The sequence below is a fragment of the Equus caballus genome, chromosome 17 (genome assembly GCF_041296265.1).
Source record: "Equus caballus isolate H_3958 breed thoroughbred chromosome 17, TB-T2T, whole genome shotgun sequence".
Lineage (NCBI taxonomy): Eukaryota > Metazoa > Chordata > Mammalia > Perissodactyla > Equidae > Equus > Equus caballus.
Window position 1 is genome coordinate 85,485,826 of NC_091700.1, and position 15,927 is coordinate 85,501,752.

General features: G+C 41.4%; 1 protein-coding gene across 1 annotated transcript in view; it reads right to left on the reverse strand.

The window, feature by feature from the left end:
• Positions 1–15,927, reverse strand: part of ABCC4 (ATP binding cassette subfamily C member 4) — a 242,356-nt gene that overhangs the window by 73,282 nt on the left and 153,147 nt on the right. The window contains exon 20 of the mRNA XM_023621723.2: positions 7,170–7,249. Within this exon, the coding sequence (XP_023477491.1) occupies positions 7,170–7,249 (80 nt within the window). The remainder of the gene's footprint in view (positions 1–7,169; positions 7,250–15,927) is intronic.

Sequence of the window (15,927 nt, forward strand, 5' to 3'; positions counted from 1 at the left end):
ATCCCTGGTTTTTTGTAGGGCATGGAGATTGTTTTACTGCAGAACAGAGCGGTCAAGGAAAGCTTCACTGATGGGGAAGAAAGGCTTCTGCTGATCCTTAAAGCATGAAGAATTAAGAGGGTACATGTGAGAATGGGCTAAAGATGTGCAAATACACATACACACACCGGAGTGCATCAGCAGTCAGTCTAGTGGGCATGTAAAGTTATTTTCCAGGAGTTGTAGAGATTAGATTTAAGGGCTAGGAAATTTGAATTTTACTCTCTAAGCCTGGGCTCCTCTGTAACACAAATCACTGGCAAGCAAAGAAAAACAAATCTATTTAGATATATATTCTAAGATAGTGTAGCAGTGTGAGAAAAGATTGTGAGTCCCTGCTTTAGTGTTGGGGACTGCTCCACAGCCACTCATGGAGGAAGCCAGAATCCGATGATCCCTTCAAGAGTCTCACGTTCTGTGACATGAGAGTCTCTGGCTCAGAGAAGAAAATATACTTAAGTTCCAAAATAAGCTAATGTACTGACACTTGAAAGCCCAGAACAAAGGTATCTGCTGCTCTCAGAGGATCATGGGCAGGCTAACCACGGACCACGGTATTCATAAGGCAGAGACAGAAGAAACAAATAATAAAAGACGGGCCTTTCTTACAATTAGAAAATGTTCAATAAATTATCTGAGATCTCATTTAAGGCAATAAGAAGGAATCAGCTGAGGGAAAGTATACAGAATAAACACTTTAGAAGTAACAAAAATTAAAATAAGTATTTTTTAAGGTTTATGAAATATACTAAGGATGAACAAAATTATCAAGAATGAATTTGAACACACTTGGCACTAACTATATCCTTTAAAACAAAAGCTGAACAACTGTCTTCAAGCTCATTCCCCTTTCTGACCCTACTCCCAGCTGATGACAGAGAGAAAAGAGTGGGTCCCAAGTGGAAACTTGGCTTCCGGCAGCACTTCCCACCTCACCATCCACAGTGGCCTCTTCCTCTCATCTTGGATCAAAGGTCACTTCCTAGAAGTTCTGCCCACCTCCTGGACCATGCTCCCTAATTGCCTCTAGTCCCCACAACCAGTTTGTCTTCCAAGACTTCCTCTGTGGCACTCAGCGATGTCAGGATTCCAAACTCAGCAAAGGATGAATTTCTGGACATTTCCCACCATTGGGGGGCTGGTGGAGATCCATGAGGGTGGCGCTTCATGCCTTACTCATCACTGTGCCCCAGGACCTTAACGCTAATCCTTGTTTATCGGCGGGAAGGAGGCAGAAGGCATATACCACCCACCACCACCACACATCCCCTTGACACACAAACTAAAAAACCCAAACAACCCAGGACGCCTCCCCAGAGCCTACATTTCAAATGGGCCTATGCTCCTTCACCTCAACTTCCTCCATTCCTCTTGGCTTTTCAGCCTTTGCAAACTGACCTCCTTCTATCCTAAACCTGCTCCGGCTGGTCACTAGATACATCCTAACAGCTAAATCCAACTGCCAACCCTCCGCTTACCCTCTCCTTTGCAGTTAACATGCCTGTCCTCCTTTGGTTTAACTCAACACCAGTTTTCATCCTCTCTTCCTTGCTGTTCATTCTGTGTCTCCTGCTTGGGTTCTCTGTTCACTCTCTTTAAATATCGAGGCTTCCATAAGGTTCTGATCTTGGCCCCTAAAAATGTTTCACTATCTCTGGGCAATTTTATCCATCTTCACAGAATCTACTACTACCTGCTCAGCAAAGAATACTCAGGCTCTACACTCACCCCAGGACTCCCAAACGCCAGACACATACTTCCAACTACCTACAGGACTCCACCTGGAGGAGCCGAATCTTCCTCAAGATGGCTGAACTAAAAGTGGCAGAGCTGGGGCTGGAAACCAGATTTGTCTCAAGCTAAAGCCTTATTCATTCTCCTATACAGTGTCCCTCCTACTATGACTCTGATCACACAGCATTGTAATCGTTGACCTCCTATCTGTCTGCCCCAGGAGTGTGTCTCTCATGGAAAAGGGGGATTAAATTTCATTCAACTCCACATCCCCAAGCCCAACGTGGTGTCTAGCACTCAAGACACACTCAATAAATGCTTGTTGGATAAATGAAAAATAAAGGCTCCATTTCATTTTTTTCATCCCTACATCCCCAGCACACAGTAGGAGTTCAGTAAAAGACTGGTGGAAAAAAACAAAAAGGGAGACATTTAAGGAATGAGAAATATCAAAAAAATTACAAATCCACATAACAGATATATAACAGAATACATAACAGTGTGTGTATATATATATATATATATATACACACACATATATACACATACATAACAGAAATAATCTTTTCCTTCTGGGAGAAATTCCGAGATTCTCCATTATATGTCTAGCTGCAAATATATTCATAAAACAACATATCTGCCAATCTAATATTACAAATATCAGTATTATTAAAATTAAATCATTAAAATTATTTTCATCATTAATAAAAATTTTACATTTAAAATACTATTAAACATTACAAATATTCCATATGTATGGTATCTTTATTAATTTAAATCAAACATTATTTTAAGAAAATGAAAAGAGTAGGTTTATTCTGCTGATATTTGTGCTATGGTATTAGGAAGTCAAACACCTAAAAATGTTAATTTTAATTTCTGCCTCTATATTCTTGTTTGTTTACCCAAATACATTATGTTTTGAAGGCCGAAGTCCTATTAAAAGAATTCCCCCTTAATGATTTCTCATGTCTGAGATCTAGATGAAGATCTTTAGACTATTTGTATTTCAATCCCTATTTTCATAAAGATATTTAGTTTTAATGTGTGAAGAACTACGTTCTAGCTTGACAGATGACTTGATTTTTAAAATATTGTTACTACACAAAGCTGCTACACTTTTTGAAAAAGCAAACATGTTTCAACAACACTTTGATAAGCCAGGTGCAGCCATTGGCTAACTTATCTGATAAGCCCAGGGCAACCCCGGGGGAACCTGCAGACCATTGTTATTTTACATTGGATAAATTATTTCTTTCCTATGATATATTCAAAAACTTCCCTCATTTCTGGCCTACCCTTCCAAAATGCCTCGGCAATCAAAAATTGATCTTTATTCATTACTGTTCCACACCTGTGTCAGTTCAGGTTCCAAAACCCCACACATTAGCCCCCCTGTTCCTGTAGATTTCTCACTCTGGTAGCACAACAGTAAATGACATTTTCAAAATTAGGTGTGTCACTGTTTCCTATTAGCATAGATACGAACAGCTAACTATTCAAACAAAACAAAACAAAAAACCCACAAATGGTCACACAAATACAAATCTTTTGTTCAAAAGTCCAAGGGACAAAGTTAGGTAAATAACCTCTATCTGGCCAGGAAATTTGCTCACATTTTAAACAGAATTTTCTTACCTCAGTCACTTAGTCAGTGGAGTAATAAAATCTGTCACTGATTTCTGACTTGCTTCTACAGAGTATACCAGCTCTCGCCATTATGGCACAAATGGAGGGTCTGTCCTCAGGTCTCTCTCAACTCCTCAGCATCAGACTCAATTGGAAACACAATTAAGTTCTAACCCAATAGTCCACATTTCTGAACTTTTATGAAACCAACAAAACTATTATTGTCTCACAAAAAGAGTAATCAAACATGCATGCTCTGGATTAAAAAGTTCACACGGATAAATGTAATTACATTATTTCTTTATCTATTCGATTTTAATTCTCCAGAAAAGCATGATCATATGCATATCTTTAGTAAGAAAAAAACGCTAAACATGACAGTCTTCCTTTGAATATTCTGACAAGTGGAAAGCTTAACTCCCCTATTCATAAAGAGATCTCAGCTGTGGGTTTTGGTTTATGTTCTATTCCTTATACAAATCTGCCAAGTTCTCTCTGGCTCAAGAAAACTAGATGATATGTAGATCAGCAAGGACCACATCTCCTGCGAGATAACACCAAGGGTCTTTTCTCGCCAAGGAAATTCCCAGTCCTTTTAAAACGCAACTCTTTCAATTAAACTCAGCTGTTAGGTTTAGCCGGCTTCACATTCTGTGAGCCTCTCTGAGCATAGGAGGAGCTGCTAAGTCATGAGGATTCTGACCCAAAGAATCTGATGAGAGACAAAATGGAGGGCCTCTTGATTCAGCAGCAGGTTTTGCTAATGACTTGAAAACAAAGGCAAACAGGAAATTTTCTACTATCTCAATTCCGAAAGGAGCTAACAAAACTCTTGCCAATAGTTGACGAGCTAGACCAGAGGCCTGAAAGTCATTTCTTTTTCCAGATTCCCAAGCAACGGAGAGTGTGCTATTGTTTATACAGACAATATTCATAATACCTGTATGTTTTATCTGAGTAGCACTTAATTTTTAAAAACTTATTAGAGGATTGAATCAAAGGAGATAAAATTTCCTTTAAAAAGCTAACAACCCCCTCCCGTGCCCCCCCCACCCCCACAGATAAAACCCCAAAAACTAGATCAACTACTTAAGCAAAGTCATGAGGTGAGTGAAGCTCATTGTCATTTTGACCTTGCTTTCCTTTAATTCAGGAGCCTATTTAGAAATGTAAGGAGCAACTCTCTTCATTCGGCTCAGCTAGCAGAGTTAATAGGCTTCTAATTAATTTCCAGAAGATTGCTGTTATAACTAACAGGTTTTAAACATTTGGTTGATTGGGGAAAATGAATTGAATATAATGTACTTGATTTGGAAAATTAGTTTTCATTCTATGTGCTTACCATCATAGTGTTTATTTTAAGTTTACATGATTCCATTAAGAGTCCCAGAACACCACCGGGTTGTTTATCCTTACAGAGCCCTAGCCAACTTAAAAAAAAAAAAAATCAATTTACATTTTGATTTTTGTTGGCCTTTATTTGAGAGCAGGTTAAATTCATTTTTGTGGCTTTAATAAAAGTCTCTGCTTGCTAATATAGCAACAGGCCCAAATACTTCAAAATGATCCCGGTGATACCTCTGTCAAAAGCCCACTCATCGAATGCAAATCCTCTGGAGAAAGGCTTCTGCACACAGTCAGAAGGACTGGTCACCGCACTGTTTACCAAGTTTCACTTGACTCCTCCTGACAACCATTTAAACAATGGATGTTGGGAAATGTCCCTCAAAGAATCAACAACAATGGCCGGGATCAGAGCTTTTCTGTTTTGCTAATACTGTTTTTAAAAGGAGAAAAATATTTCTTCCTGAAGGGATTATGGGAAGTCTTATTAAAGACACCTGCAAACAAAACAAGTGACAATCGATCTTTATCATAATTGATAACTGAGTTATCCTTTATACAAAACTCCTTTCATGGAGACAATAACATCGAGATTTACTTTTCCTATTAGATTCAAGAACTCAGCTAATTGGGACCACTGGTATTCAACAATGATAAGCTTCACCAGGACTAAGTGAGCGGATAATAAAAAGACCCTTGTCTCTTGGGGTAAAGAGAAGTACAGCAAGACTAGAATTTTCTCTCCTCACGCTGCTGAGAACGTCTTATACCGAAGTCAGGTAACATCTACCCCTGTCCCTCCACACGTCATGCAAAAATGTGTGGAGGATTCTAATTATGAGGGCTAACTCCGTGCTAAGCACAGGCCGGCCAGCTTTGGAAACCCAATTTGGCCCAGCTTTCAGTTGCAAAGAAACAGAACCTTTCGTAAAATCTTCTCAAAGTAATTAACAATCACGTCAAAACTGTTTTTGGTGAAAGATTACTTCTGGGGGATAAATTAAACAGCTAAACCCAGGAGGACACGTTTATAAAATAAGTTTGCAGCAGAGGAAAAAACAAATCAGACAACTTTGTCTGCAGTAAAAGTACTGTGCCTCTGAGTCTCAGCTTACCTCACGTTGGTAGACAGAGGATGCCTTTGCCCATGGGCTACACTGCATGCAGTCAGATATTCATTGCTGCACGTCTGTGTGACTAACGGGAATGCCTGTAATGACTTCAGGCCTATTACTGATTTTTCTGATACAGCTAATTTTCCAATAAGTAATTCTGCCTCATCTTCTAACAGTGGCTGCAGAGGAAATCCTAAGTTTTGACTTGAAGAGCATTTGAACACTGAAAAAAAAAAGAGTGGGGTGGGCCATCGGGACCAAGCCACAACTGCACACCCCAACTGTAGCGTTTCTAACTTCCTGGCCTTAAAATGAGTTTCTGATTAGACTACTGTAAACTGGCGCTTGGGGAAAGTGAAAGAGGGTCACGAAGAGTTAGCAGCACCAGCTGTGATTTCAGAGCATGTGCGGCCTTTGATAAATGCGTTTCGTTTCCAAAATAAACACTTGGAAATGAAGAAGTCCCCCAGCCTGAATCACTGAAAAGTAGACAGAATTAAACAACAGAAAAAACATCCCACATGAGCAGCAATATTGAATGAGGAGATGACAGATGAGCTGGCCCAACATTATTCTTTAGAACCCCAAGTTCACAGACAAAACAAATGCTTTATAGAAGGTATTTCTGTGGGATTGTTGGTTTTCTTAAAGAAAAAAAGACACCTTAATACTTGGAGCAATCAACGTGTGAAAAGAAAAGCCGCCTAGACAAACAAAAAAGGCATTTTCTGAGATGACTTTGATCCTGTACTCAAATTATTGGCTTAAACGTACTTGCCTTTCACGGCTTTGTATCTGCAGTAACTGCTCTCTATTGTCCTTGTTAACAAAGTATTATTTTCACCTTATTATTACTAATCTTTTCTTTGTAAGTAACCACACCTGGTTTTATCCAAAAAAACCGGTGCAGTAAATATTTGTCCTTTGTGGTAATACAATGCATAATTTAGTTAATCTAGGCTATCTTTCCGTGAGAGTGATTGTTTCTATATTATGAAATGTGCTCCGAGTCAAGTGAAATCCATGCCAGATACCTGGAAGGCAGATGGAGAAGCACTTACCAAGCATGTAGCTGCTTCGAACCAACCTTGACATGACTGTGTCGCCACTCCTACACACGAGGTATTACTCATGTTAACTTAGCCTCCAAATCACAACCGCACCTTTCTTTTACAAACACAGCCTTTTACTAAGATAACAGGACACACGGCCAGGCGGAAAGGCCCACCCTTGGCCCCCAGGAAAGGGCCTCGAAAAAATAAGAATGTTGGTTTTCCATTTGAGAACTTGACATTACTGTTACATTACCTGGATGAAATCTAGAAATGTCAGGGGCAGCAAGTCATCCATATGCCCAATGTCTTTGGAGAAACGATTTAAAATTCTTCCTGCAAGAACAGGATATGAGAAATTACTCATTTCCCCAGATAGGCCCTTTAAGAGAAACAATTCACAAACAAATCAAAACAGTATTTTAAATGCATATGTATTTAATATATTACTCATTCATGTGAATAAGCCAACGTCAGTGGTAAAGAAAAAGAAAGAAGGACGAAACCTAAAGAAAAACAAAAATACCACCAAATGGCAGCAGGCAGAGAGTTGAAACTTGGCCCTGATTTTTGAAAGAAGGAGGGAAAAGAATCTTGCAACTGTATCAGGAAGGGTTGCTGGATTTTAGAATATTCCTTCCTTTTAGATCCCAACTGCTAAGTAAGTAAACAAACAACTGCAAAATACATACATTTATCCTAATTGTCACACTAATTTTGCTTTAGGTATCAGAATTAATTTTACTATTTGATACTTTTTAAAATAAACGTAATTGTAACCTCTCTGTATTTTTTTTCCCCAGGATGGTTCACGGCACCTTACATTTTGGGAAAATTTGGAATCCTGCCATTTTCAAGTTGTGAGTTTACTACCTGGGGTAATAAGTCATTATTTTCAGAGATGCACCAGGTATGACAAACACAGACTTATTCCCACACATCCAAGAAGACAAGAGGAATGTAGACAGGAAGACAGAAATATCATTATTTAATTCATCGTTAACTTAAGCATTTAATTGTTTCTTATCATTGATTTTATTTTCTCCCTTAGAATTCAAGAAAACAGTATATCCTAAAGGCTTCAGAATCTGAAGATGAGAACTGCTTTCTAAGAAATATCTAGTCTTCCAAATGATTTAATTCAAAAAATTTGAAAACACACACACACACACAGCCTATTTTGGTGAGAAATGCATCTAGCTAGGTCCTGAACTTCTCTTGTAATTGATGCTTCAGGAAGCTACGCTGCAGGTGAAATGTGGGGCCAATGCCTGTCGGAGGTGACTTCCTCCCAAGGTCCTTCACACCAAGCCCCAAGTGGACGGTGAATGGCCAGGGGCTAGGGGCTGAGCTCCCAGTGCAGGGAGAAGCTTCCTCCACAGTCCTCCCACCAGGCGCGGAGCCTGGGCTCGGCTGGGAAGCACAGGGTGTGCCCAAGTGAGAAGCTGGAGCAACTGGAAGCTTCCGTGCTTGTCCAGGTCACGCCATTACAATCTGGGCCTCAATTCTCCTGTCTCAGGCTTAGGAAATACAGACTCCAGAAACTGTCTTTTAGCGACACCCTTAGCAGGCCCAGTGAAAACTTTTCTGAGCCTCTAATATACCTTCTTCAGAAGGTGATTCTGAGGATTAAATGGGCTCATGCAAGTGAAAGAACCTAGTCATAATGTGAGGCAGGTTAACAGGTGTTCAAAAAAAAAAAAAAAAAAACCAAGTCCAAGGTGAGAGATAATTACTGTCACCCACAGGTTCTGTGGCAGGTCACCTGGGAAAGTCTACCAGACACTGCCACAAGTTGACTTGTTAAAATGCAGATTCTGATTCGGTAGCTATAGGCCAGAGCTGCAGATTCTGCATTCCTCCCGAGCCCGGGGTGATGCCCTTTCTGCTGTTTCCCAGATCAGGCTCCGAGAGGCAAGAGGTTGGACTATGATTTAATCAGTTATAGTTTAGGAATGTTAAAATCAGAGGGGCGATTTTTCACACATTCTTATGGATACTGTGGCCTACCTAGCTATTTTTTAATTTCTCAAATTATCAATAGCAAAATAAGGAAAATACATGTCAAAAAATGTTAATAAAGACAGTTTAAATGCTTGTTATTTCCTCACTGGAAAAATGCAACTTTTTAACATAGGCAGGACTCAGAAATACAAGTATGGTTCTGCTTAAAAAATGTTGAAAGCAATAGTCAAATTAGAAAAAAAAACTACCCAGAGATGAATAGTACATAAAAACCACCCCTTTACCTTTTACCAGATGCCACAGTCTTAAGGTCTGAGAGACCCATGATTGGCAGTGTAAAATACAAGGAAAACACAACTAAAAAAACCATCTCCTGGTATAGCAGCTACAGTAACTGAACTAAATGTCAAAGATGATCAAAAAACTAAACTCTTATTCACCATTGAGCTGAGGTGTAGAAAACGTGAGATTGGAAGGCTCGAGAGTTACTTCCTGGCTCTCAGAAACAATGAGAATTCGTTAAGAGAACGAACGGTGTTTACAGAATATTTCATCTGGCTTTGCGATAGACTGTTATACTCAGAGCTATGATTTCAAGTTCATGGCCTCGTAGTCATAAAGTTTTCTCAAAGGTCTCCAAAACAAATCCTTACGATGAATTCCCTTGATGCACACGCTATGCCTCTTCATCCAAACGACATCTGGCACTGCTGGAATATCTCCAGGGATGTAGAAGGAAGGGAGATTCATGGTGAACAGGAAGAACACAACCCATTTTCAGACAGTTGTGTTAGACAGAGCTTTCTCACATTAAACCAAATCTTGCCTTCCTAGAACACCCAATCTCTGCTGCTTATTGTCCCGCACAACCATAGGAGTGAATCTAATTTCTCTTGACACGACAGCCCTTCAAATGCTTGAAGGAAGTTTACTGTATCTTTTCCAGACTTCTCACAATCAACTCGTCCTTGGTGCCTCCATTGTCCCTCAGAAGGCATGGTGCCCCATCTTGGCCGTTGCCTCCTGCCCAGACTCATATGGCCAGTCTGAGATGATGCCTTGGGCCCAGCATTAAAATCAATACCCCAGGCACTGTTTGATGACCTTGGGGTAAAGTGGTTAAGATCATCTCTCCCAGTTTGCACAGGATATAGCCAATTGTGAAGCTGACAAATAGTAAATTCTGGTGGCCAGATCACAATGTGGACTTGCATAGAATGAAAATCCACATCACTCCCATCGGTATTGCACAGGTAGATTTTTGGGAACAACTGGGCAATACGTATAAACAACTCTAAGAGTACATCTCTTTTGACTCAGAAATTCCATTTCTAGGAATGTATCCCAAGGAGTTAGTAAGTACATCAAAGATGTTCAATATGGCATTAATTGGCAAGTCAGAAGTAGGAAAGAACCTAAATGCCTGAAAATGTCTATAATGTATTATGGGCAATTTTAATTTTTTCTCTATGTTATTTTTCTACTGTGACTATGCACTGTGTAAAGAAAGTAAAGCGGGGGAGAGAAACACTTTGAAGAAAGGAAAAGGGGGAGAGGCGGAGGTGGGAGGGAGAAGAGACAGGGAGAGAGAGACAGAGAGAGAGAGACATAGAGAGAGATCACCCTCAAGTCCATATTATCAGAGAACCAATAAGGGTCCTCCTAACTGCTCTGGTGCACATTTTTCTATCTGGTCCACAAGATAGAATATCATGAAAGTCATCAAACTTCTTGTCAAAATACAAATCCCTAAGTGATCATATTTTAAGAACTGATTCTACAATCTAAGCTGGAATTAGTCACCTCTGGAATTCCGACACCTTTCCTATATCCAGGATTCCTCAGCTTACTTATAACCAAACTGTAATTTAAAACTTGGAAGTTCCCATGTCTACTTTGGGTCCTATTCTTCTTCCTCCTTTTTTATTGGGAAAAAAACAAAAAAGAGGTATATTTACATATCAGAATATTGAGGTATATTTTTACAGAGGTATATTTTACATCTCATGCCCATTTCAGGTGTATAAGTCAATGAATTTTAGTAACTTTACTGAGTGATTCAACCATCACCAAAAATCAGTTTTAAGACATTTTCATCCTCCCAATAAGATCCCTCATGCCATTTACAGTGACTCCCTATTCCCACCCCAGCCTCACGCAACCACTAATCTACATTCTTTCTCTATAAATTTGCCTTTTCAGGACATACCAACCAACGGAATTGTACAATATGTGGTCTCTTGTGTAGGGCTTCTTTCACTTAGTCTAATGTTTTTGAGGTTCATCCATGACGTATCCTGTGTCAGTAGTTCCTTACTTTTGAGCCCCATTTTCTACCACATTAGTGGTCTTAGGTACCAGCAAAAAGGCCGCATCAGGCCACACCATATGACCTTGAGGGTAAAAGTGGATATTTTTCATGAACTCTTTGATATTATGAACTTCTTTATATGTGCCCACGTTTAGCTTCATGGATAGTTCTAGAACCTGATTCTTTTCATAAGACTAATTTGATAGCCCTGCAGAGTCAGACAGGAGTGCTGGGTCTGGGTGGGGCTCTGAGTCCATGGGAGTGTAAAGGGGTGCTGTGGGGATGACACATAAAAAAAAATCTACAGTCTTGGTGAGTAGTGGTGTCTAAATCCAAGAGTACCGAGTCCCTCCAAAAGGGCAAAGAGAATGGACCTGTATATTCCAGGTACCAGGCAACACGATGGGGCAGATTGGTCCAAAGGAGAGGGTGTTCAGAGGAGCCCAGAGATGTCCACCAGGCTGAAAAGAATTGCCATGTGCATGAGGGTGCTGAGCCAACCAGGACTTTCTTCATCATTCTACACATCTAATTCAGCTTAGACTAGCCTAACAACAGGAACAGGAGCTGCAGAAGTCTGGGAGTTCAACATTATCTTCGTCTTCACTGTTAGAATTGGTCACCAATGTGGTGGCTGCTCAGAGAATGTCATGAAACAGAAAGAGCAGCAGGAATTAGGAAACCATCAGTGGAAAGCCCACAAAGTTCTTGTCTTCCTCTGAAACTCAGTAGCAATAGACTTTAGGTAACTCACCCAAGCTCCACTGAGACACGAATCCCTTATCTGTAAAAGGGAGATGATAATATTTGCCTTGACTACTTCACAGGATAAAAGATCATGATGATAAAAGAGCCCATGAAGGCACGTTCTAAACTGTAAAGTAGCACCCATGTGCAAGGTGTCATTCATATTATCATTAGGGGATTTTAGAGCTTTAGGGGCATGAAGTCACCAGGGCTGGGAATTACCAAACTTGGTCTTATGAAGATTCTGAGATTCTCCATAGAATCTCAGAAGAATGAGGAAGAGGAGGAAGAGAGGGCCAACTCTGCCCAGCTCCAGACACCCCACCTTTCTCCCGTACTCCCCCATCCCCTCCCAAACAGAGCCCCTTATATCCATCTGGATGTCATACAGAGATGGCCTTTGAAGAAAGGGTTCTGCAGCTAACAGAAATGTTCAGATGCCTTTGTAGCCCAAGCTCCCTGCAATAGAGATGAGGAGACAAGGTCCAACCTTGCTCAGGGTGATGCAACAATATTTCATAATGGGATGGGTGCTACTGCCAAGCCGTCTTGGGATTTCCAAACAGCAGAGAGAGGAGGCATGAGAAACCCCACTTTTCAGGACAACTTCCTTCAATATTCTTTGCTGGCTCTTATTTTTTTCTAAGGATAGAGGCATTGACCATTTTTTTCTTTTTGTGGTTCTCTTCCTAAACTTTGCTCACTTTCATTACAACCATTTCCTGTTTGCTTATGCATCCTGAATCTTATCACCACTCCTGATCTCCCAGGGCTTCCTCTGGCACTTGACTGTCCTACAAAACACCTTAAGCTCAACACATCTAAACTGAACAGAATTCTTCGAAGCTGACCCACAGTGACCCACACCCAACTTCTCAAATGTTGCCTTAGACCTCTGCCCAAACACCTAACATGAAAACTTTTAAGTCATTTTTTACTTATCTTTATCTCACATAATTACCAGCAGGTCTTATCATTTAAAATAATCTCATTTACATCCTTGTTTCTTTATCTATTAAATCAATACATCGAGTTTTAGGAAGAGTGAGGAGAGGAGACACAGAAGAGAGGCACCTCCCTAACCTCCCTTCCACCACTCCTGCCTATGTACCCTTGTTCTGATGGGGTGGGGGGTGCCTCCTCCTGTTCACCCACCAGAACAGCCCTCAATCCCTGCTCGGCTCCATCAATCCAGTTCTCCGCCTTAGTCCTTCCTCCTCCACGAAACTCTTGCAGACAAATGTAGCTCCCAGGAATCTGCCACTCGTTTGAACTTCTCTGTCACTATTGGACAGGCTTGGGATTACTGTGCTGCCCTATCAGGAACTCTCCCCAGTCCTGGCCACAGCTAGGCAACCCAAAGTGCCCAGAGGGAGCTAACCCTCTGACCAGCTGCCAAGTCATTCTATTTCCCGTCTCAAGAACTTTGAGGCCATGAGAGAAGCAGGAAAGTGGAGCAGACTCACCATCCCATGCTAAGATGAGAGGCAGAGGGGCTTCGGTGCGTCTCGAGCCCTATCACAACAGCTCCGACTCAAGTTCCCAGGAATGTCAGCACTGCTGCAGCTCCAGGAGATGCCTGCCTCCTTCGCATCAAGCTCTTCTCATCTGAACTAACTTGCATAGACTCTGCCTCTAGCAACCCAAAAGCCTTGACCAGAACAATCACCTCATGTCCGACAAGAGACTCGATACTAAAATTAGTTGGGGAAAGGATGGATTTTGCAAAGCTAAATTTCCAAGTTACTAACTACCTTTTTAAGTAATGGAACTTTTTAAAAATCAGTTTCACAGAACCTTTTCCATGTGGAATGAGTAAATAAAACAAGCCCTTCTGCTAGAAGTAACAAATGCTTGTTTTCCAATTTCAGTCTCTATTTCTAATGCTTGATATTCCATGCAGTCTTTTTTTTTGGCAGTTGTTTTCTGATCTGGGGAAATTCATGTTGCAACATGAAGTGCCTGGTTTGTCATACATGTCACTTGCCTTGTGCTGTTGTTGAAGCAATTTATGTGTCTGTGCTCCTTCAAAGGGCATTTGAAGTTTCCAGTTGCTGACTGAGTTTGGATACAGCAATTCACAGGAGCAGGCCTGACAGCAGGAAAGCACTCCAAAAAGTGAGGAAGCCAGGGCCTCAAAGAGGAGAAAGAGGAGTGAGGGGGCAGCAGTCCCTGGTGTTTGGTGGGTGGCAGCTGATAGAGAAGAAAGCAAAGGATAGGGGTAGGGCAGACAGAGATGACGTGGGGAGTAGGAAGCAGGGAATGAAAACAGATAAGAAGGACGGAAGGAACAGACAGGAGAGGAAATGGAAGGCATAGATCATAATGTTATATAGGTAACCAGATACTGAGGGAAAGTTCTGGTCTACCCATGGCCTAGTCCTATAATTCCTCTAAAGCTGGGAACTGCTCCCAGAACTTAAAGGTAAAACCACGTAACAGGTGGCATTTGATTTAAATGGTAGCTTAAAAAAGTACATCCTAACCCAGACCATTTTCTTAAGGCACTGAACTTGACACCAAGCCTGAGAGGGTGAGCTTAGCCCTGTGCTGAGGAAAAAGCCCAGTGTGTCCTACAGATGGCCCTCAATGGGCCCTTCATGCTTGTCACAGCAAATACAGGTTAAATGTACCTACAGTTGCTGGTTTTCCTCAACCTACCCCATCTACCTGCTTACACGCTGGGGAAAGCCAGAACTGAGGTCCAGGGGGCAGGTCCCAGCTATGTCTCCTGCTTACAGTTTCATGGGGGAGAGAGTAGGGGAAAGGCACGGGTCGACTGACCTAAGAGATACACTGGTAGAGTGGGTCCAGTGGTGGTGGTGGCAGGCAGACACCTAACGTTCTGGGATTGCTATATTCCCTAGGAGTTAAGATAAAACCATGACTGCAGTAAACCATCCTGGGATTGTAGGTTCTCCTCTAGTGATGTGAAAGAATGCCTTTCTAGAATAATTACCCTGTGTTTTCAAAATCTAGTAGTCTCTTGACTTTTCATGTAATTAAGACATATTAAAAATTGTAGTTTCAAGGTTTCATTACGTGATGTGACAGATCAGAGGAAAGGAGTTTCAAAAGGATGTGTGTGTTCCTTCCTTGTCTAATGACATGTTTCTCATTTTTTTCCCCACCTGGAAGATACCAGGTGGGATTGCCCAAACAAGATGACTTTTAAAAACTCAAATGTCTTCAAGATAAAGGGAAATCTCTATTGGGGTGTTTCATAATCTAACCTTAGTGGCAGGTTAATGGAATACACAGACGTGAATACACAATGACGCAGAATACTGCCAGCACACAGCCAGGTGGCATGGAATACGCACAAGGCAAGTGGCGATGAGAGAGCCACAGCAGCAGTGGACGTCACCAGACGGTGTGAGTTACAGGGTTAGGGAGGGTTAGCCTAACAAGCTTTTGTGGTGAAAACACAGCCTCAGAATTTGGAAGGAGGGCCGATTTGATGGAGAGTGGAGTTTGTTCAGGTGGGAGAAATGACATCTGTGAAGACTAAGAGGTGGGAAAGGGAAAAGGATGACAAATATTTGCCTAGTTGATGGAAAGCGCATGACCTAAGGTGTGCGAAGATTGGCGAGCACTTGGGTGTGAAGAGGAGTGGAAAAGAGTGAAGCATTAAGGGGCCTTTACTGGAAATTCCCTTTAATCAGAAAGAGGTCTAATTGCCCTCTTTCATCAGTGTCTCTTCAAAGCCATGGTTGTAAGGAGGAAGTACTAGAGGGAGCCAAGTGGAGTGCGGATGGAGGGACATCTTACACAGCTGACCTAGGCTGGAAAAAGTCTGAAGAACTCTACAGAAGATGACCAAGGACCAATTCTGTCTCAGCCTCTTGGGCACAGACAGACCCCCACACACTGACTCATCACTGTGCCTATGCTACACACCAGGGATCTGAGCAGGATGTTTTCTCGTGGTTGTTGTGGTTCACTTACACTTGGCTTCCAGACTACCACCACCACCGCCACATCAGCACCA